At 39.0% G+C, this 22,598-nt stretch overlaps 1 protein-coding gene across 2 annotated transcripts in view; it reads left to right on the top strand.

Annotated features, from left to right (window-relative positions):
• Nucleotides 1-19,896, top strand: part of WDR26 (WD repeat domain 26) — a 32,909-nt gene extending 13,013 nt beyond the window's left edge. For both annotated transcript variants that reach the window (XM_062606033.1, XM_062606034.1), the window contains 8 exons: nucleotides 2,484-2,622; nucleotides 6,601-6,741; nucleotides 8,153-8,272; nucleotides 9,005-9,150; nucleotides 9,673-9,751; nucleotides 10,312-10,441; nucleotides 13,122-13,307; nucleotides 14,909-19,896. In XM_062606033.1, the coding sequence (XP_062462017.1) occupies nucleotides 2,484-2,622; nucleotides 6,601-6,741; nucleotides 8,153-8,272; nucleotides 9,005-9,150; nucleotides 9,673-9,751; nucleotides 10,312-10,441; nucleotides 13,122-13,307; nucleotides 14,909-14,934 (967 nt within the window). In that variant the 3' untranslated portion in view covers nucleotides 14,935-19,896. The remainder of the gene's footprint in view (nucleotides 1-2,483; nucleotides 2,623-6,600; nucleotides 6,742-8,152; nucleotides 8,273-9,004; nucleotides 9,151-9,672; nucleotides 9,752-10,311; nucleotides 10,442-13,121; nucleotides 13,308-14,908) is intronic.
• Nucleotides 19,897-22,598: the final 2,702 nt, after the last annotated feature.

The following is a 22,598-nucleotide window of genomic DNA, read 5'->3' as shown; positions in this document are numbered from 1 at the left end:
TCCTTTGTCTTGCTTTCATGTAAATAAACTTTAGGCTTAGTTTACAAACAAACAATGAGAGGTGAATGCCTCTGCTATCTAGGTATGCGATTAATGTAGCATTTCTGAAAAAAACCTGTTGTGGAAGTTGAGGAATAAATCTTCCACTGTATGTACAGGGAATAAAAATCTAGCTGGTTAGTTATTCAGAATTTTGGACTTCTGTAAATACAAAACCAGATAACTTTATTAGATACTTTATTTCAGTATGTGAACAACATGATTCAGGCGTGTTGTGCTGAACAGAACAATTTGGTATGAAACAGCTCAAAAAAAAGAGCAAAAGAAAAACCTTCCAAGTTGGAATAATATCTAATTACTCAACCCAGGAACTGTTGGACAACTGGGTTTGGTTTCTTGTTTTGAGACTGCGGCTGTTTTCTTCTGGGAATTTAATTTTCCTTCCAGGTTATGTAATGTGTGCTTCACTATCTGCGAGGTCAGATTTGCTGGATTGTATTTCATTAGTTAGGTGAAGAGCACTTGAATCTGACTGGATTGTGAATAGCATAATTCAACTTCGGGACGTGTCTGCAGCAGCTGTATGAACTGTGCCTTGTTACACTTTTAGGGAATCTAAAGGCCACCTTACTGCTTGCTTTTCATGCCTACAAAATCTTGGCTGCTTTTCTTAAGCTTTAAAATACAAAAGCTATTGTTCTGTATTCTTTTATATTAAATATGCTGAAAAGGCTTTCCTGGGGCACAGTGTGTCCCTTGTACTTTATGTGAGTTATGGATGAAGACTTTTCCATTTTCTCGAGCAAACTGCTGCTCTGAAGAAAAAACATTAACTACAGTATGGCTAAACAATAACAAAATACTCCTCCTGTAGGTGCACATACCTGTGTGTGGCAAATAGGAAAGGCCTTTAGGCTTCCAGAAAAACAGTGTCATCTTTCGTGAGTGGGGCTTTTAACTTGGGCTCAGTGTTGTTCCAGTGGCAACTAGGCAGCTCCTGGTCAGCTCAAAGCAGGAGCAGGACAGGCTTGTCTTTTTCTATAAATGAGTAAGTAGGCATAGCCAAGGAAGCCAGCTGCAGATATCCATATGTACATTTTTGTTTCTCCTCCTCTACCATAAGACAGGAAATGAGGGACTGTGTGGTTGTTTAGTGCTGCTCGATAGCCTTTAAGCATAGACTAGGAAGCATCTTGTAGTATAAGAGAATGACTGAGAGGATATAGACACTGTATTAAGCAGAATTTTTTCTAGCTTCTGGTAAGTAGTAGTTTTTCAGGTGTCTGTCAGTCTGGCTACCACCAAATTGTCCTTTTGAACACAAATATAAAGGAAGTAAGGTTTTGGGGTTTATGTTGTGTTATGTTTGGGTTTTTAGGAGGGAGTTTTTTAGGCCAGTTTATCTCCAGTGGTAAGTACAACTGTATGTTCACAGAGACTCATAGTTACATTAGTGCTGTTGTGTTCTATTAGAGTTGCGTTGCTCTGTTGTACTGGGCACCATAAAAACTCAACACAAGACTAAATTAGTTCAATATCCCTGAAGTTCAAGGGAAAGTGCACATGGTTAGAGACTATCTTTTAGTGTATCTGAACAATGAGCTTGTAGTTACTGCAGTATTACTTAATAAAAGCAGTCATTTGCTGTAAAAGCCTACATTTATTTAATCTCTGACATTCTTATATAGTAGGCAAGCTATAATAAAACTTTTCCATTTCTTACCTAACTTAATATTTTGACTGTTAACTTTTTCTCTGTGTGTAACTAGAATATTACATACAAGCTCTAGAGGAATGTTTGAAGATTCTTCAGCAGTTTATGATGTATTTTTAATAAACTGTTAACAAAATAATGTAGCTAGTTTTAACAAATGTAGATTTTGTGGAGGAAAATCGTTAAAATTGAAAGCTTATAAAGGTATGGTCTTAGTTATGCTTAGATATTGTATGTGGTACTCTGCAAAGAAAGTGAAAAATGGCACAAAATGGAGATAAACTTGAACTTATTGCAAGATCACGTTCAAGAAAAAGAAATAATAGTGTTTTTACTCAACTTTTATGTAAGAATCACTTCTGAAAATTTGGCAAGACTAAGGGAGTTAGATACTTACAAAAACCTCACACGTAAATAAAACATTGCATATAGACTTCAAAGAGGAACCAGTAATTTCTATACATCATCATAATAATAAGCTGTTACGTTCTTGTTGAGGTCAGTTTTATTCCACGTTATGAAAGCGTAACAAATTAGGTGGGTGGAATAAGAATAGTTCTCATAAGAATAGAATCAGTTATCACTTGGTGGTGTTATCTTTTTACCAGATAAGACACTTCATTCTGTCCTCGCTTGAAGTGGCTGTTAATAGGGTCATTTTCTAAGTTGTCAGGTCTTGTATTTAAATAAGTTAGTTTTACTAGCTTGATTTTAAAAAAAAATCTTACTTCTTTCTTACTAATGTGACTACATCCCTTTGTTTTCCCAGGAAACAGTTCCCATGCTATACACAGCAGATACTAACGGAGCATTGTAATGAAGTGTGGTTCTGTAAGTTCTCCAATGATGGCACTAAACTAGCAACAGGATCTAAGGACACAACTGTTATTATATGGCAGGTTGATCCAGTAAGTATGAAACGTGTTAAAATGTGCATGACTTGTCATTTGCTTCCCTTCCCCTCCAGTTTCTCTTGCTAGAATGACTTGATTTTTGTAGGACAGGCTAACATGTACTGTAGCCTGCTGGCTAGGGTATTTCCCTGAGGTGTAAAAGGCTGAAGATTATGGTCAGACTATATCTGTGAAGAAGGACATTTGAAAACATGATGCCTGAGCGTAAGGCTGAACTGGGGCAGGAACTTTGTGTGCCTCTCACCAGTGCCAAGGGGTAGAGCCTGCTGGTACCCTTCAGGGAAGCTTTTCAGCTTGAAGGCCGTGAGAAGCATAGGGTGAGAGTTGAAGGAGCATGGCAGTGAGGAACCTTTCTTCTAAATCACTCTTAGTAAGAGTACTTCTGATCTATATATGCGACTAACCCTTTTCAATTATCTTTTTACTATTAGTACACTTGGATTCAAATGCTTTATCTATTTCACCATTTATTACTTTATTTCTGAGCAGTAAAAATGTGCTGACAGAAGTTGTGTCAGTTTAACACCACTTGATGCGAGTTGCTGTTGTAAGATTGGCCTTAGCTTGAGAATTCACTGGCGTATGGAAGTATACCCATCCATTTCCTCACAGACTGTGGTTTTAGATTCTGTTCGTAATACGTGGCACTGTTTCTCTTAATGAAATATCCTATGTCTACAAGATTTATCTTTCTTACCCCTAACTATTCTTAAGTAAAGAAAAAGATTGAGCAGTGAATCTAAGGCTGCTTTAATTGTAGAAGTGATATGAAAGTCCATATATTTCGTAACAGCTGAAAACTGTGAATAATTTTTAACACATGCACACAGTATGTGAAGTTGTTAATGCTTGTAAAACACTATCAGAAATAAGATTCTTACAGGTTTTTAACCACACAACTATAAACTGGTCTGCTAAGTGAAAGATCAAAGGTCTTTGCTGCTCTATACTGGCTTTCAGTAGAATCTGGGAGCTGAACTTAATCCTTTTCTTCCACTACAGGTTAGGAAGCCATATAATTTGAGTTCTTTTTGCTATTAGGAAGATGAGTGAACTTAAAAGCCTGTTGCATTTGCATAGCCCCTGAAGTAACAGCAAGTGCTAATTGGTTTTTCAAGCACAGAACTGCTCTGGTTTGTTTGTTCCTGGAGTCAGTGTGCTCTGGGCCAACAGATGTGTAGAGACATAAGATGACTTCTGTTAAGTGATCTGTTTTGGTTTTTTTGTGATGGGGTGTTTTGGGTTTTTTTTGTTTATTTGTGGGCTTTTAAGAAACAAAATAATTCTAAGTAAATTAGGGATCACATGTTTTTACTGTTGATTTGTCGTTTGATTGTAGAGGTTTATCTTCCTTTTATACTGAGGGGTTTTAATACTCAGCATCTTGATTAGCCTGTTTTATAGTGATTTGTGAGCTAATATCTGGTTAACCAAGCAAATGTTTTGTGAGTGGTTTAGACTAACCCTTTTGACCAAGGGTTGCTAAAGGAACAAAATTTCTATTAAAATAGTGGGAAAGTAGCTTTGTAGACTTTCATGTTCTGTATTTCTGTGCCAGGAAAGAAAAAAGGGGGGGGAAGAAACCCTTTCAGAAAGATAATGCCTGAATAACAGTAGGCAACAACTCAAATGGCTTATTTTTATATTTGCCAGAGCATACTTCTCACTTCCTTTTGAACGATAAGTTTAATCAGATTTTCAAGGCTTTAGGCAGTTAGAAAGAATCTAATACATATAAATGATGAGGAAACATCCATCCAAGTCTGTCTGGGCAAGTGATGTGAGAACACTGTTTTAAATGAACAGTATTTCTTTTCCACACAAACTTCAAGTGTGTGAGAATCTTTAATTTTTCCCTTTTTCTTCAGTAATCTCTTCTGAAGCATAATGAAACCGCTCCATGTGTTTTCTTCTTTTCATACCATGAATTTCTTACCTCTCTGCTAAGACCCAGCTTACATATATAAGCTGTCTTAACACATGCTTCTGTTTTCATTTTCATTTGTTCATTTCAAATTTCTTATGCAGACTCAGCAGCATTAAATAATGTCTTGAGAGAACTAGGTTTGTGTGCGGAACACGTTTGACTGTGTGACAGAATCTCTAGTGCACAGACAATAAGCACAGTAGGCACATCACCTTGTCTGGCATGCGTTTTCTTTGATGGAGCTCTGCTTTAACTTGTTCCTTACAGAAGCCTTTTTTTTCCTGCACTTTCTAGAAACTGTTGACAGGTTTTTGGCTTTTCAGACTGAAGTTGATACCTGAATAGTTTTGGGTTTTTCTACATCTCAAAAATCTGGAAAGCTATATGTAAGGGATAGAAGTGCTGAGATTTCTTTTGGTGGTGGGTGGGAAGCAGATTGGCTAAATTTGGGGCCGTTTTCCTGAAATACCATTGACTGCTGGTTTGGAGCAAAACATGGTGTAACAGTTTTGCTGTATTTGGAGAGAAATATGGGTGCAGCATGAGAGAGTAACCACAGAGTCCTATCATTAGAAGAGGAATATCCCATGTATCTTGCTCCTCATGAGTCTCAAATGTGATGCAGAAGTGACGCACTGCTTTAATCCTGATGTGAAAAGAAATGCGTAAATTGCAGGCAAGCTTCAGGTTGCAAGATGATGTCAGACATGACTCAGTTTCCTTACAGGTCAGTTTAGCTACAGACACAGCAGCGCTGCATGAAGACCAGGAATAATAATTAGAATGGAAAAGGGGCCTGGAGGAGGTCCATTTGTTTGCCCCTCTTTCTCTGTGCTTTGAAGATTATTCCTAGCCCACTTTCTTTTGAGGAATTTAGGGTTTTTTAGCCAACAAGAACCATCAAAGCTCCACGCTAGCTGAGAGTCACCAGATCCCTTGTAGCTGGTCCTAAGAAACAGTACTTTGTGTCACTCTTCCCCTGTTGACTCTCTTTAGAATCAAGAGTCTCTGCTGATTAATACTAAAAGAGAAAGGATAATTTGAGAAGCTACATTTCAAACAAGTGACTGGTTTTGAAGAGAAGTAGGGAGGTATAAACATCCCCATACAGGAAAAAAACGGAAGGGGGGGAAATTTACTTGCCCTTTCCCAAGCGGCTTGAGTTTAACAGTTATATAGTTAACGTATATGCATGTTGTTGTCAAGAGTCAATGTTAACATTGTATTGAAGCATGTTTCTATATTTAGGAAGCCAGTGTATGGTTGTTTCACAGTATCTTAGCTGTACTAATTATTTGGATGAGCTGCTTGAAAGTCCAAGTTCCTGTGAGGAGACAGCAGTTGTAGCATAAAAGGTGATACAAGATGCTCTGTGTGAGCGCAGTATGCTTCATTGACTAAATCTGGCAGAAAATATGCAACAGCTTGCTGTAGGCAACACGTCTGAAATAAGAACACCTCTTAAGGAAGCTTTTAAAAATACATTTGTGTAAAAGTTTTCTTGAGCAGCACACACAGGATACACTCAAGTTTATAAAAACATTGGCGCTTGGAGGTTTTCCCTTCTCGGCGTACGTGAAGGTTTTGATTCTCTGTTTAACTGTAACAGGTTTCAGCATGTCTTTACTCTTAAGAAATTAACTTAATTCTGTAAAATATGGATAATAGTACTTTTGTATTCCAGAGACTTTTTTTTTGTATTTTTGTATTTTTTGTGGGCTTTTTATTTTTGTATTAGAGGGGCTTTACACTTGAGAAGACTTCTATAGTGTCGTGTAATGTACAACTCTATATATTTTGAGTTCCACATTCAGAATCACAGAAGATTCAAACAAAACACCTACAAGCAATCCTGTTTTGTGCATTGAAGCTTAGAAGCTTTCTTTTTATAGTCCTACTCTGTAAACTAGCCACTGCTTTTCCAGTAAGAACCTGTTCGTACGCCTTGTAAAATGCAGTTGTCTTACTGTATTTGGACACGCTGTATATGTGAAATCTAGTAGGAGTTCATGTGCATTGTCTCAACAGAATCCTTCTTGTTTCAGGATACTCACCAGCTAAAACTACTTAAGACGTTAGAAGGTCATGCATATGGTGTCTCTTATATTGCTTGGAGTCCAGATGACAACTATCTTGTTGCCTGTGGCCCAGATGATTGTTCTGAGCTTTGGCTCTGGAATGTACAAGTGAGTGTTGACTAAGAGTAAAAAAAAAAAAAAGTAACTTTGTGTTCAGCCTACTGCTTTTGTTTTAATATTTAGGTATTAAAACATATTTAGATATGTTTTAATATCAAAATCTCACCTTAAGCATGAAATAAGTAATTTCTGCAAACTTGTTCTGCAAAGTTGTCAGTGTAAAGAAGGAACACTGATCACACCTCCCACCCCCTCAAATTTAAGAATATCACTGTAGCAGCCTACGAATTCTGTACTCAGTTTGTACAGAACTGAAATTAGAGTTCAAGTCTAAGTGCCTGGTCTCTGCAGCAGTTCTGGTGTATCTGGTTACTGGTAACTTTTGAGGAGGGATGGCATAAATCCATAGGACTTAAGAGCTACTGGAGAGAACAGTGAATTAAGAGAAACAGGGCAGAATTATCATCTAATGGGAGCAATTGCTCATGGAAGATTTCAACAAGTAGCAAAAGATGCAAGCTATTTTTACCTTGTGCAACCCTCCAGTGATGATAGTGGAAGATCCACAGAGGCATAAATGTATGATTGCAGGACTTCATCGTTCAGGCAGGCACTAGGGCATTTTGCCATTTCCTCCATGACTTCAAAAATTCTTTTCTGCTGTTGATTTATATGGACATTTGGGTTGATATCAAATCTTCCCCTGCCCCAGTTGCAGGCTGCATAGTCTTTCTTGTGCTGCCTTGCACTCTGAACTAATTTGTTTCCTAAAAGAAAAATCTTCCCTTTTTTCACCTTTGGAATATATTTCTTCTGTTTGACTCGATTATCTCAGTGAAGAGCAATAGAGCTGGCACAGGGGAATAGAGAGAAGCCCTTACTGTTTTGACAATGGTAAGCTGCTCATTGGCACTCTGTCTTGTAAACAGTAGCATTATAAACTAGGGATAAAGGCTAAATTTTGGCATGGAGGGATCCAGGTCAGGAGGAAAATGTTCTAAATACTCTTTGATATGCCAGATTTTTTCCTAAAATGTATTTTGTCATCTCTGTTTTCTTGTAATCTCCTCCTGCCTCCTTGCTTTCCATGTGTGTTTGCGGTTTTTGGAGGGTTTGGTTATTTTTGGTTTTGTTTTTCTTTCCATTTCATATTGCTTTTCTCTTAGTGTTCTTCCAGCTTCTCTTAATTCTTCTCTTTACTCTCAATCTTCCAGTTTTGTGAGACACCATCTAGTCTATCCCTCTTGATTTGATGGACAAAAGAAACTGCCCCAAATCACGTCCAGGGTCACTGGAGATACTGAAGCAGTTCTACCTTTTTATTGCATTATTTGTGTTGCTTTTTAATAAGTGGATTGACATGTGCACTTCCAAATGCAGTGCATGATAATATTATCAATGTCTCTTTGGGAAAGGGTGTCTCTGATGTAAGGCCTTGGTGTCTTTTGTTATTTTCCAGACTGGGGAGCTGAGGACAAAGATGAGCCAGTCTCATGAAGACAGTTTAACAAGCGTGGCCTGGAATCCTGATGGGAAGCGTTTTGTAACAGGAGGTCAGCGTGGGCAGTTCTATCAGTGTGTAAGTTCTCTGCATCTGTCCCATTGAAAACAAAGCAAGAAATTAAAGTTTTGCCACAGTCAAATCTGAGATTCAAGTTTTTCCATTTCTTTTTTATGTGTGTGCGCTAAAACTTTTGATCCTTTAATTCAGGGAAGCAAGATATTATTGCTAGTATTTCAACAGCACTTCTGTATGCAGCAGTTAGAAGGGTTCAGGCTCCTTTTTTCTGCTTAAAGGAGGATTTGTGGGCTAGGAGGGTTTTTTTAGCTGCTCTAGAAAATATGCAAGTAAGTAGTGTCTTTGTCCACAGATGTTGCTTATTCTACAGAATTTTGAGTGTCTTCCTCAGTTTTTGCATGCTGTTTTGCTAAGTGTAAATAGAAATTTGAAACCCTCATTCCTTGACTAGTGTTGATTTCTGGGAGGTGATCCACAGTCACCTGAACTGGTGCCCAGAATAATAGCACAGTATGCAAACCTCGCTCACTGCAAGGGTGATCTCTGTGACACGGTACAGATTGCATGTGCCATGTATGAGAAAGTTAAGTGACAAAAAGGGTCCTCAGCTCTCCAGGACAGACACCTACAAAAGCCCTCAGTTAAGACAGCCAGGTCCTAATTCACTAAGTCCCCCCTTTCTGTAGCAATTGTCTGAACAGGAAATGGGAGAACTACTTGTGTGTCAGCTCCTCAGAAATCTGAAACTAACAGTTCAAACTGTGTGTTTTTTTTCCCCCTTCTTCTGATCAGGATTTAGATGGTAATCTCCTTGACTCCTGGGAAGGGGTGAGAGTGCAATGCCTTTGGTGCTTGAGTGATGGGAAGACTGTTCTAGCATCGGACACACACCAGCGAATTCGGGGTTATAACTTTGAGGATCTTACAGACAGAAACATGTAACTACGTCTTTCCTTGGTTTTGAATTCCTGGTTCCTAGTGTTAGAAGAAAATGATTGAGGAAGGGTTTGGTGGTGGGGGAAGGGTGGGAAATGTTATTAAAATGCTCTCACTATTACAAGACAACAAGAATAACATGGGACAAGAGATGAGTTTCAGTTGCAGCAAGAAGCATTACATCAAGTAGTAGAAATAACTTCCTAAGCACTGGAGTAGGTTTTTAGTGGATGTTTTGATGTTTCTGTCATCAAGAGTTATCATTTCAGTTCCTGATGTATTTTAGTAGATCCTGTCTTGAAGTTAAGAGTTGAACTTGAGGTCTGAAGATCTTTTTGGTCTTGGGATTTGTCATAAGTATAAGCAAACTGTTGCAGGCTGGCGTGTACTGACATACAGAGACATAGGTAGTTTCAAATTCGGAGCTCCTTCCCTGATAATATAGCAGAGACAGGATACGCCTTTTGTCTTGGTGTTGCATCATTATTTAAGTGTTCTCCTAACACTGTGTCTTCTGATTTCAGAGTCCAAGAAGATCACCCTATTATGTCATTTACTATTTCAAAAAACGGCCGTTTAGCTTTGTTAAATGTAGCAACTCAGGTGAGTTGATGATAGATGGAAATGCAAATACATCTGCTTGCAACTGCTACTTGGTTTTAAATATTGTGGTGTGAATTGAAATGATATATGTTAATCAGTTGTATTTCATGTCATATGAAAGCCTTTATATTCATAAGCACAGCATGGCATTTTATGACAAGAAGGCGATCTTATTCTTGAGGCTTATTTTTTGTCTAATTTACAGTCAACAGTTTCCTGCTATGAAATATGTACTGTTAAGTGTCAGTATCTGGCTATTGCACTGAGAAGCCCAGGTACAACAAGAATTGTGTAAGGTTGACATAGCTGGGGATGTGAGAATTAGATGTTACTTATTTCCACTTTTGGAACCTTGGGTAAGAATAGGAGCTTTCAGAACAGAAGGGACCACAGAATGGAATTCTAATCTAGTAGTGTGGTGTGTCTTTACCCTCTTGATCTAGTAACAGTTGGCCAAAGTAATGTACTCCTACCATGTTCATTTTTTTCTAGTTTTCCAAAAGAATGCAATGAATAATGTTGAATGATGAAATAACATTCTTCATACTTCTTATTCTCAGGGAGTTCACTTATGGGACTTACAAGACAGAGTTTTAGTGAGAAAGTATCAAGGTGTTACACAAGGATTTTACACAATTCACTCGTGTTTTGGTGGTCATAATGAAGATTTCATCGCGAGTGGCAGTGAAGGTAACATCATTCTCCTTTGTGCAGAAAACTGGAACATTGTATCCTTCCTATACCTCACTTTTATAATGATGATGATGGTAGCAACTGTCATGAAAGCAAGCAAACTGGTTCTTTAAATAAGTTTCAGGAGCACTGGGATTGTGGCATACTTAAGAAGTAATTGTGTTCTGAGAGGATGGTAGTAGTAGAAAGCATTAATGACTCTTGTGTTGTTCCTCTGAAGCAAAGCATCTGCACAGTTTTAATTAGAAGTAGGTGGGGTGTTCTTGAGGCTTTTGTTTTTGTGGCATTATGCTTAAGCCTATGGTTTGGATCAAAAATACTTCTGGGGAGTAACAGCTTCACTTGTATGTTGAAGATATAGGTGTGGTGAGGTTATTTTAATTTCAGTAGAGTCATTCTCTTAATTATGGACAGAGTAGTCTCAAGTTGACATAGTCTGGTGTAGGGTTTCTTGGCAATCAGATGCTTTGTGGTTTGTTTTTATTCAACTGTCTGTGGTAAGAACAGAAATCAGTTAATGGCTTATATCTGGAATTGGTTCAGTTCTGTCACTGGTGTAGTGCCATCACTGCCCGTGGAGGTCACTTAAGATTCAAGCCTCTGGCGGGGCTAAAAATTACACTTGAAGTATGTAAACAGTCACTGTTAGTACTGTGTAACTCAAACTGTGAGGAAATAAGGTTGGCCAGGGTACTTACTTGATATTTTCCAGGAAAGGGTAGCAGTATGTCTAAAATAAACCCATATTTCACTCTTTGGCCTGACATAGTGGAATATGACTGAAGGGCAGCACCTCAAGTCCTCCAGTCCAGTGTGAACCGCTTTTCATGGTGGACCAAAGCTCTTGGTTAGAGATCCAAAAATTCAGGATTTCTACTGAGCCATACAGATGTGCATGTGTAGGTGTAACTACTACAGTGCACCAGTCTTTTTTGTCCCTCCTTTATTTGTTCTTTATTATCCTCATTGTCTAAAATGTACTGAGCAGTAGCTGAAATTGATGACATTCTAGATTTGAACTGAATTGTTGCTAACGTGGCTTCTGAGAACATAAACCTACTAATAAACAAGGAAGCAAAACAGAAATAAGATTGCGTTGTCATAGCCTGGTTACCATAGTTTGTTAAAAAAAGGTAATAGATTGATTACACTGTCTTAACCTTTTCAGGTGTGTTGCCAGCTGCGTGGGCTTTTTTCTAACACTTGCATCAATAGGAAGAAAATGGAGGCCTCTTTCTGAGAGGGAAATTGCTGCCTTAATCTAGTGAACTTGTTTTTCCAGAACAAAATACAGGCATTGTGACAAGTACCAAACTACTGGTTTTTGTTTAGGCTTTGATTGTCCCAGACAGCACATTCTTATGTGTCTGGTGTTTAAGTTGTTTGGTGAATAGTGTGAGTAAGGAGTCTCTTTAAGTTGTAAGTGGAATGTAAACACAGCTAGAATGTTCGCATCAGTACAATGTATATAAAGGTGGTATACTCAAATGAGCTGATTCAGCGAAAGCAAATGAGTTACCAAAGGGTTCCATGATGCTATTCTAGCAGGTAGGCTAGAGAGCAAGTTTGTTTTGTAAGGGGTTGGGAGGAGGAGGAATAGGTGAAGACTGGTTTGTTTGCAAAGCCTTCAGAATGACACCTATGTTATAACCTTTCAAACAGCTGAAAATACTTCCATGTTATATCCCAGACCTAAATACAAGCCTTTTGTGTAACACCGGTAACACTTAACTTGTTTGGTTTGTGTAGATCTGTTGGGAATATTCCAAACGTTCCTAGTTCCACAGGCTGCTAGTTGGGGTGGGGGGATGACAGCAGACAACCAAACCACCTTTAACCATTTATTCTGAAATAAATGTTGATGATAACGCTGTAACGCTTCTTTAAAAACTGCAGTGCAGTGTCTGACCAGGTCACTGTTCTAGTCCTAGCATATTGCTAGGAGCACTTAAAAGCTTCCTATCACAAAGTAAGATCTGTAGCATTGCTTACTACGTCTACTTTAATATATACAAATTCATATCTTAAAATACTACACAAGAATTGTTACCAAGTACAGTAATAGGTCACAATTTGAGACATTAGGCTTTGTTGCCCTCCCTCACTTGCTCTGTTTGCCCTTTCACTGAAATGTTTTAGGTTTTTAGTATCAAGATGTATTTTATAAGCCATAGAGCTGTGATCTTATCTAGTGCTCATTCGCAGGTGGTAGTTGTCATAAATATTCTGCCTTAATACTCATGACTTTATAATGCACGTACTGATCTGTAAATACTGTTGTTTGAGGGGGGAGAAAAAATTGTATGCAAGACATCCTTTTGAGGAAGGTTACAACTCTCTCTCTTTACTTTGAGTATTTTGATTTTTCTCTGTAGCCATATAGCGACACATTTGCATTGTAGTGGAATGGTTTTCAACTACCAAGTGCAGTAGACTTGCAGATGTTAAAAGGGAGCTTGCCTCTTAGTGGGAGAGCTTTACCCCATGTTCTTGTGATCACTCTTGGAAGAAAAATTGTTAGTGCTGTTGCACATTGAATAGACCTGGGGTTTACAACATCAGTGGGTTTTCTGGTTGTTGGGAGCTTGTGTGGAAGTGCTGTTTGATACGACAAATTGGTCGGTGCAGAGCAATGTTTCTCATTCTGTTTTGTTCTTTAAATGTGTGTTTTATTTAGATCACAAAGTATATATTTGGCACAAGCGTAGCGAGCTGCCCATTGCGGAGCTGACGGGGCACACGCGTACTGTTAACTGTGTGAGCTGGAACCCGCAGATCCCATCCATGATGGCCAGCGCCTCTGATGATGGCACTGTTAGAATATGGGGACCAGCACCTTTTGTAGACAACCAGGATATTGAAGGTAAAAGAACTCTGTGTGTTCTCTAATTACTAAATCATCGAATCATAGAATGACTAGGGGTTGGAAGGGACCTTAAAGCTCATCCAGTTCCAACCCCCTGCCCTCAAAGCTTACATCAAAGGTAGGTGCTTCTGTGGGTTTTATTTATCATACATAGGATAGAAAAATGCTTTTAATTCTTGGGTTTGAATCATAACTTTTACTAAAAAAAGTTAACTGTTTTGGGTTGGGTTTTTTTGTTGTTTTTTTTTTAACATATGGCTATTGATTTTTATCCAAGTTGTTTCCTTTTTTATAATACAAAAGTAACTAACTGATATTCAAAATGGTATTGAAATTCCTGACATGTCCCTATAGAAAACTGTGGTGTCACTAAGAGCTCAGGATTATATTTATTTATGTAGACTTCTTAAAAAAATTATGCCTCCAATGCTTGAGGTTTAATAACACACAATGTTAGTAAATTTTAAGTAATGCATTTTGACCCACACTGCAGATAAAATAATGGTATTACAGTGCTTATGAAACAAAGCTCCAAAGTCTGGAGAGAACAAAGTTTTTCCCACCATAAAATTCTGTACACAATTAATTCTTTCTTTCCTAACCATCAGCAATCATCTGCGTTCTGGAGGGAGACGCAATGCAGCTCTTTTCACTGTTAAAATGCACCCTTGCTCTCAACCCTTCTTACCTCCCCCAGAATTGTTACCAAGTTGACCACTGGGGGCTTGTTCTGCAGTTTATATGCTTCTGTCATTACACATTCACCCTTGTGCTAAAAAAATTACACTAGACATGAAAATGAAATACTGTATATCCCATTGCCACAAGGCATCATGGATACTAGGTATGGACACGAGTTCAAGGGGAACCTAGGCAAAGCAACCATAAAGACATCCCTTGAGTCCTGTTAGATAAGTAACATCTCTAGTTCAGAATGTCACTTCAGTGGAAATGGCTGGAAGTTGGAAGGGTATTAGGGGGAAGAATTACCTCCTCTCCCTGCTCGTGTGCTTTCTGACACTAGGTGGACCAGCCTGGCCAATCTCCTGTTTGTAAGGAATGTGCCCATAAAGAGTCGGAGGCTATCCTCCAGTTGGTTTTACTCTTGGTTTTGCTTGGTTGATTTTCACCAGTTAGCTGCTTGCTCCCTCTTTCTTAGTTCCTCCAGAAAAGCAGCTCATAAATGCCTTAAAAATCAAAACAATAGAAAATGGATTTCTTGCAGCAGTGCTTCTGCAAGAGGTGTAGGTGCATAGAATAATACCTAACAGCTTAGGAATCCTAAATGGATGACAGAGAGCTTTGTTACTAGCACACTCCCCTAGAACTTGAATGTAAATATGCGTTACTTTTTGGAAGAGACAATTGTTTTGTACCAACACCTAACATGCTAAATTAATATCTAAATTAATGAGTAATGATACCTAAAATAAGTCATTTTTAGCATGGGATTTAGCTACCCTGTAAGATTTGTTAACTAATGCATGTTCAGTAAAACTTGTGTATATAGACTGTATTAATGACCTTATACAAGTCTGAACTATTGATAAGCTCTTCAAGATGTGATTTCTTTCTCTTATGTTTTTGTTTTTGCTCAGAGGAATGCAGTAGCATGGATAGTTGATGGCGAATTTGGAGCAGACGACTTCAGTTTAACTTAATTAGTCGTATTTTAAATGGCTTGGGATTTGGTGCAAACAAACATGATTGATAGCTGGACAGACATGCTCGTCATGAAAAAGAACCATTTCTGAAGCCCGGTTGGGGCCAAACATTTACCACCTTGCTTCATAGTAACCAGTCGAGATGAAGCACGTCCTTAGAACGTTGTCGGACACCGTGTTGAAATTACCCCCCCCATCGGTTGTGAAGAACTGTGCTACATTCAGGCTAACCATTGAACTCAGTATATATATTTTTCCCTCCTGCCTTTTTGTCTGGCAGGCTACTGTTCTTGTTGCTCTTCTGTGTAATGAAGTTTAAATGCTTGTTTGGAACACTTTATTTAACAGTTTAGAAGGCTTGATAGAAAGAGTGCTTTAGTCTGAAGAGTATACATTGGATAGGAAAGTATTTCCTTCTCTTGTTTCTCAAGTCTCTCTCCGCCTTACTTAGCTTGAGATCTTTGCAGCTTGGTTCATGGATTCTAGCCTTGCCCGTTGCGCAGTATATTATAAATTGAGATGATAAACCAATGAACTATGTCAAAAGCACTCTCAGTATCACATTTGACAAAAAGTTTTGTACTTTTCACAAAGCTCGTTGCCCTGCAAAGGGGTTAACAGCACAATTTTTTAAAAATAAATTATTTATAGGATTAAAATGACTTCATTTGTATACATTTGGAATTAAAAAACAATGCAAGAAGTGTTGTGAAACACGGTATCACTGATGCTTTTCCAGAGTCTTGAGACCCAATCAAAAGCAGTGGCTGGAAGGAGCTTTGCATAGGCAGTGAAGCTTGTTTTAGGTACAGGAACTCACTGTCCAGCTTAACAGAGAAACTGTTATTGAGGAAAAGGTGTTCAGAGTGCACCACCAGACTTAAGAGTTTAAACAAGACAAGGTCTTTTTGGATTCTTTTAATGACATAAATACGTGTAACAACGCTGGTGTAAAAGGTAGACTGCACCTCGAAGGAAGAATGTGTTGGAAGAGTCCTTTCATCACACAGTCAGTCTTTTGTAAAAGTAATTAACATACAAATCATAATTAAACACTTGTATTACGATGGCCTTTTTTCCTTCTTTGGTAAACAAAGGGGTATAGATTTTCTTTTTAAGAACATACTCTTTTAAGTTTCCAGATTGAAATGCCTCTTCCAGACCTTGTTGCAAGCTGGTGCTTTTGAACATCTTGACACATCTAGGAGTAGCCCCACTAATAGCCTGTGTTAAGAAGGGAGAAAGTCATTTATGATTTGAGTATTTATGCTTTCGGACATAAACAGATGGCCTGGCATCGCTGTGCTTCTGCATACACACAAGTTCATTACGGGATGGCACTGGATTCCCTTTTGCCACCTTGGGTGGAAAAGTAGTGTTGGTACTGCTGTGAAGTGAAGAGGGAGCAGGGAAAGGCACACCACCGGGAGCTGGTGTGAACAGGAGTGTGGACTTCATCCTTTAATGAAAGAATAATCTAGTGTCCTTATTAGTCATGTGTGGAAGAAGGGTGGGGGAAGGTTTGCCGGAGTTCAAGGGCAGGGAAGTGCAGCCACTTCAAGTGGGAATGCGGTGCTTAACATAAACGGTCCCTTTTTTCTTTCCCAGAAGAACGAAAGTGATGCTTGAAGGTTAGATCTTTAAATTTGTGGGTTTTTAAGATTCCAGCTGTCAGGTGGTGGGGTTTTTTTCTTGCCTTGTTTGTAAATTTAAACATGATTTAAGCTTCTCATACTCTAGTTGAGACCAGCCTTGAACCTGACCTACTCCTGGTACCTCCAAAATGAAGTAGGAACTTCATATTCTTACCTTCAATCTAGTACATTTGTCTTAAGGTAAATTTCTGTGATAGCAATTACTGTGCCACAGAACTGGGCATACATGTGTAAATGTAAGACTACAAACCAGTTGCTTCTTCCATTAGTTAGTTCTGGAGGAAGCTGTTTGTCTTCCCATTTCAGACAGTGTAAGATTATGAGTCTAGCTCCTGTGGCATCAGTGTTGCAGGGAAACAGCTTCCTAAGGTCAAATTCAAGTAAGGGAAACCCTTGGGTTTTATTTAAAAGTTGTATACCTAAACTGTAACTAACCAGTGTTTTCTATGTTCAAACCACAGTATAATTCATAAGCAACACCAGTATGTGTATCTTTGGAAGTCCTGCTAGTGTCGTCCTTCTCTGAGCTTATGTTTTCAAACAAAACATTATTTAGGAAGAGGAAGGTGAATAATCCTGCATTTGATGTCTCTGACATCTCATACAAAGGTCTGGTACCACTTGCTTCATACTCATGGGACTAAAGTGAGAATGTTAGGCAGGTGCTGAAGGCTGGATCAAATCTCAAGGTCAGATTTAAAATCCCTTATGTACTTTAAAGGGCATTTTTAATGGGGTGGGCATGGTTAAACAAAGTGAGCCTCCTGACCTGGTACCGGCCATGGGGAGGGTGTCTGGGCACAGGCCTGCAAAGCATTGCCAGCAGAAACTTAACCTTGGTAGTTTTGCCAGAATGCTGCCCCTCCATTCTGGGGTTTCTCTTCCAGACTTGGTTTGTGCCTCTAAAATACACTTCAGGTACGTAAGAAGCCGAGTTAGGGAGAAGCACATATTCTGGAGTCTCTGCTTTAGTTCTAAATATGCTTCATATGGACAGAACTGCTGTTTCCAGAGTGGGGGTAGCAGCATCTGGCAGAGCTGCCTGCTTCTCACAGGTGATGAGCAGAGATGAGAGAATGGCGAGAGTTCATTTCACCACACTACTTGGGCAAGCAGTAAACTGACATTACAGATGTAGCAATAACAACTACCAACCTACAGGTTAAAGAGGAACCGAACCTGTTTCTACCATATCACCTATTCACAGTGTATGAAATGAAAAGTACCTATACTTTTTTGTGCACAGACTATAAAATGAGACTCTGTGAGTGGGGACAAAACAAATTAAGTTTGCTCATTTGCAACACATTGATTTCCATGTGCTTAAAAATGTTCATGGAGCTGGAGTCTAAGGCTGGAACAAGTACACACCTGCAATAAATTACTGTTTCTAGTTGACAGACCTATGGTGTGAGAGAGGAAAATACTGTGAGTGTACTCCTTCTGGAACTTTCTCTGGTCAGCTGTTGGTTTAAATCACAGTAGCCACAGGTTATTGTCAAGGCAGAGCCTCAAAAACAAGATGCTGAATATTTGAACATTCTTTAGCTGTTCAGGTAAGTAACTTTCAAGGCACAGTGGAGCGCAAAAGGGAAAATCTTAGATCTGTCCTTGGTTTGGAAGGGAGGGTAACGGGGGGATAAACAACACCTTTGGTTTTAAATACCCTCTGTCTTTTTTGAAGTTCTCCAGCTTTGAGATTTAACCTCATTTCATGATTAGAGCAAAGATGCAAGCTAGAAATCTATCCAGATCTTGCCAGTTACTTCTCAACTTGGCTTCAAACAGGTAATGCTTAATACAAGTCAATATGCCATTGGGAGTTTGTGTCTAGTTGTGTACTTTTACCCTGCTAAGTGGTACTCCCACCCAAAGCCCATTCTGATGGTTTTCTTAGCAGGACACCAGGACTCCTACAATTAGCCATAGTTTAAGGAGAGATGTAGACCCAAAGGGGGATGGAAGTAGAGAAAGAGGAATGGACATAAAAAGCAGGATTTACTGACCAACAAACTACTGTAACTCAAAAGGGGAGGAGGAAAAATGCACTTTCAATAGTTGGTCTGTATTTTTAGCTATAAAATACACTTGTGTCTAATTTTTGAGACAACTATTAAGAGGAACACCCATCCCATAAATGGCTGATCCTCCTTTTGACTTCCTCCTGTGTTTTCCACGTAGGCTTGAGTCTGTTTTCAGTGGCCATACTTCAAAACCGCTACTTTAAATGATGTTTAGAAAGAAAAAAGAAGAAAACCATTAACTCTGACCCTTTTTTAAACAGGGTGGACTTGAATGAAGTGTGCAGTGTTGGACTGCTGCTGCAGTAGCTGCCTCTTAGTTGTCAAACTGTAGACAAGTTTTCTGTCTATTAATCCAGGTAATCTGGAGTCAGTCAAACATCTGTGAGCGTGTTGCTCCCACCTGGTATGAATGTGCGTGTGCATGTGTTCCTCAGACAGACAGAGAACCAAATGTTCTAGGTACTTGAGTCACGTTTTCTCGCATACTTTGAAGTCGTGTGTATGTGAAGTGTCCTTTGAGCAGAAGGCTTTGGTTAATATCAGTATATTTTTATACATTTGAAATCTCTTGTGCCCCATCTCCTTTTATTTTCTTCACCATTTCTCATCGTTAGGGTCTATGTGCTAGATCGGAATCTTAACATTTTTAGGCACAGATGGAAAAAGTTATTGGCTCCTTGAAAACACATGGGACAAAATGGATCCTCAAAGCATGTATGTACTTACAAACCAAGCTGTAGAGATCAAGACGAGAACTTTATTGTCGATCTCAAGATTTCTAAATTGTCGAGATTTATATGGAGTTGTGGTGGAACTAGTTAACACTTAGAGCTTTTGGTATGTAATGACTATTTGCTATGGACTGATATTAAATGTTTCAAAGGATTGCGTTCTTAAACTTTCTGGATTTTTGTTACTCTCCTCGGATTATATTAAGTAGTTAAAGATTTCTTTGCTATATTACATTAAAAACATAAGAACTTTGGGTCTCGTATTTATTTTCACTTGTTTTACTAATTATTTACAGAACACCGTTTTAACTTTTTTTTATTTTATAAATGTGTAGTATTTTAAACATATCTTTAAAGATTGTTCAATTGGAACGACATTAACTTTGAGTTGTTTTTATTAGGGTTTTTAAAAGACAACGAGATTACACTTTTTCCATGTTGGTGCACAGCACTGAACAGAAATGTTTGTATTCCCTTTCTTTCAATTCAATAAACAGAATAAATAACTGGAATGAATAGTTCTTAGTTTCCCTAACTTCACTTATATGACTGACTTGGATGTTAATCTCTTGATCATTAATTATACATTTCTTTCTTATTTGTAGTATTTCCTTCCCTCAGTAGCAAGATCAGTTGTGGCAGTTTAGCTGAAGATGAATTCGCTCCATGCTGTGAGCAGGTCTTTGGGTTTTGATGGTTAGCTGTAATCTACCCAATGCCTTCACGTTCTCAATGTCTGTGAAGCAGTTGCCTTCCTTGCGTGCTGTTCTGTGCTTACCTAACTTAGTGACTGTCAGCTCCTTTGAGGTTCCACAGGAGCCTTGATTCCTTAATGCTGAAGCTTGCTTAAACACTAAACCCAGGTTGCTTTTGGCAAATGGTGAGGCTTGTGGGGTTTTGTGGGGGTTTTTTATACTACTTAGCAAGATGCTCCTGAAGTATCACAGAATGGTTTGAGTTGGAAGGGACCTTAAAGCTCATCCAGTTCCAACCCCTGCCACAGGCAGGGACACCTTCCACCAGAGCAGGTTGCTCCAAGTCCTGTCCAACCTGGCCTTGAACATTGCCAGGGATGGGGCAGCTGCAGTGTCTCTGGGCCAACCTGTGTCAGCACCTCAGCACCCTCACAGGGTAAGAACTTCTTCCTAAAGTCTAAATCTACCCTCTTTCAGCTTAAAGCCCCTTGTCCTATTGCTACATGCCCTTGTAAAAAATACTTACATCTCCTCGTTGACTTTTCTCAAATGAGAGTTCAGGGACTTCCAGGCTTCTATCTGAAGCCAGCCTAAGCAGCTTTGTAGCTGAGAGCTCTTGAATGAAGCTGCTTCTTGACTGTTGCCTTTGTTCCTTCTAACTTGCCCTGTGTTCTTGTCCTTCCTTCTGCCTTCAAAAAGAACCTCATCTTTGTCCTGCATTTTAGGGATTTTTATTCGGTTCTAGCTGATGTTCTGCAAAATAAAAAGCTGCCCTCCCCTCCTTGTAGCTTTTCCAAACTCAAACCTGCTGAAATGCATTCAACATTTTTAATTCTTTGAGCTTTTCTATTGATTAGAAAAGGTCTTCACTCCCTGTAGTAGCACCTTTGTATTATCTTTATTCCCTCCCTTACAGTTTAGGCAGTATATAGATCATTATGGCTTAAATGCAGCGGCAGGTGGAAAGGGCCGGCCTCACTCCTTTCCATGTGCTGCTTTGTGCCTCTTCCCTTGGGCGCTTGTGTTGGCAGGAGCGTGGTTAGATCACAGACCTGCTTCGGCTGTAGATGTTCCACGCAGCAGATGAAAGTAGTTTAGGTTTTTGGATGGGGTTGTTACTGTGCTTCATCTGCTGTCCTATGTCTGCCTTTAACTGGTGATGAGAAACAGAGAATGGTTTCAGTAGAACTGTGAAATTTCACCATATGTGAGATTTGAAATTAATTGTAACTTTTTAACTGTTTTTAAAAGCCTTCAGATTCTTGAAAAGAAACTATATAAGGAACCTGATAATAGATGAGTGTTTTATAAGTAGTTTAAATCCAAACTCTGTCTGAGGTAGAGTATTTGAGGGGCAGTTCAGGCTTACTCTGGCACTCCTTGCCTTGCTCTCTGTGCTGCCTGATACATCCCTCTGTTCAGTGCACGTGTTGCACATGCTCAAGCTATCTGCTACAGACAAGTGGCAGTCCCAGGTGTCTCTTCACTTTAAAAGACCCACAATGTTTGTACGCCTCTACCCTTTCTGCCACAGCTAAGGTGCTTAATGTGCAGATAAATGCATTGTGGTCCATATAGCCCCAGTTTTCCTGTTGCTACCTCCACTCTCATTGCATCCTGAGGGGAAAAAAAAGGCATTTGTACAAAATCCTAGTGAGCTTCTCGTGAAGAAAAAGTAGACTCAAGCTATGCCAATACTGAACAGATAAAGATTTGCTTTTATAGGCTTATCAGGGAGTCAGGTTGATTGTTCACCTGCATGTAGAACTGTTGTTAGGACTATTGGTCATCCTTTTAAACCCACTGTATTCCTATGTTCCATAATATAAAACTATTGTAGAAAGAAACCAACTCCACAGTAATTTAGTAGGCTGAAGATCTAAGTATATTCTTTAATAAAGCAGGCTAAATAACCAGCAGTCTGTATGTGTAATGATTAATTAGGGAAACATGCTCTTGTTCATTTTAACTAATCCCCCTCCCAAGTGCAGTCCCAGCTCTGCAACCTGCTCACTGAGTCCTGTCTTCACAAGCTGGCCAGGCTCTAGACTGTGCATGAGGAAGAGAGGGTAATAACCTTCTATTTTAACTTTAAGGTTCCTGTGGTTCCTTTGTTAAATGGATCCTGTACGCCAAGTGCAGATTAATTGTTGTGGATTAAGGGCTTTGAGAAATCATAGCTAATCACCTGATGGATAAACTAATGGTCCCCTCACAAAGCTGTATTTGGATACTTCCATTCCAAAGGGAAATAATAACCTGGTGAGTGAATAGGAGGGAGTCTGTGTTTGGTCTCACACCAAAGTTTATTTAAAATCATCCCAAAGTTTGTAATTGCCTCGAATTCTGTATCATAAGCTTGGATTTAAATTACCCTGTTCTCTCCTGATGGAGACCCACAAAATAGGGAGTTTTGATTTTTACCATAGGATTTCTGTGCTTTGTTGCTCTCCCATGAGATAGATGCCTGTAGCATCCAGATTTCCACCTAATTAACTACATTTTTAGCAGTTACAAAT

Source organism: Pezoporus occidentalis, unplaced genomic scaffold (assembly GCF_034315485.1).
Source record: "Pezoporus occidentalis ecotype Australia unplaced genomic scaffold, CSIRO_AGI_Poc_V1 ctg93, whole genome shotgun sequence".
NCBI classification, from domain to species: Eukaryota; Metazoa; Chordata; class Aves; order Psittaciformes; family Psittacidae; genus Pezoporus; species Pezoporus occidentalis.
This window is presented reverse-complemented; position numbering and strand designations above follow the sequence as displayed.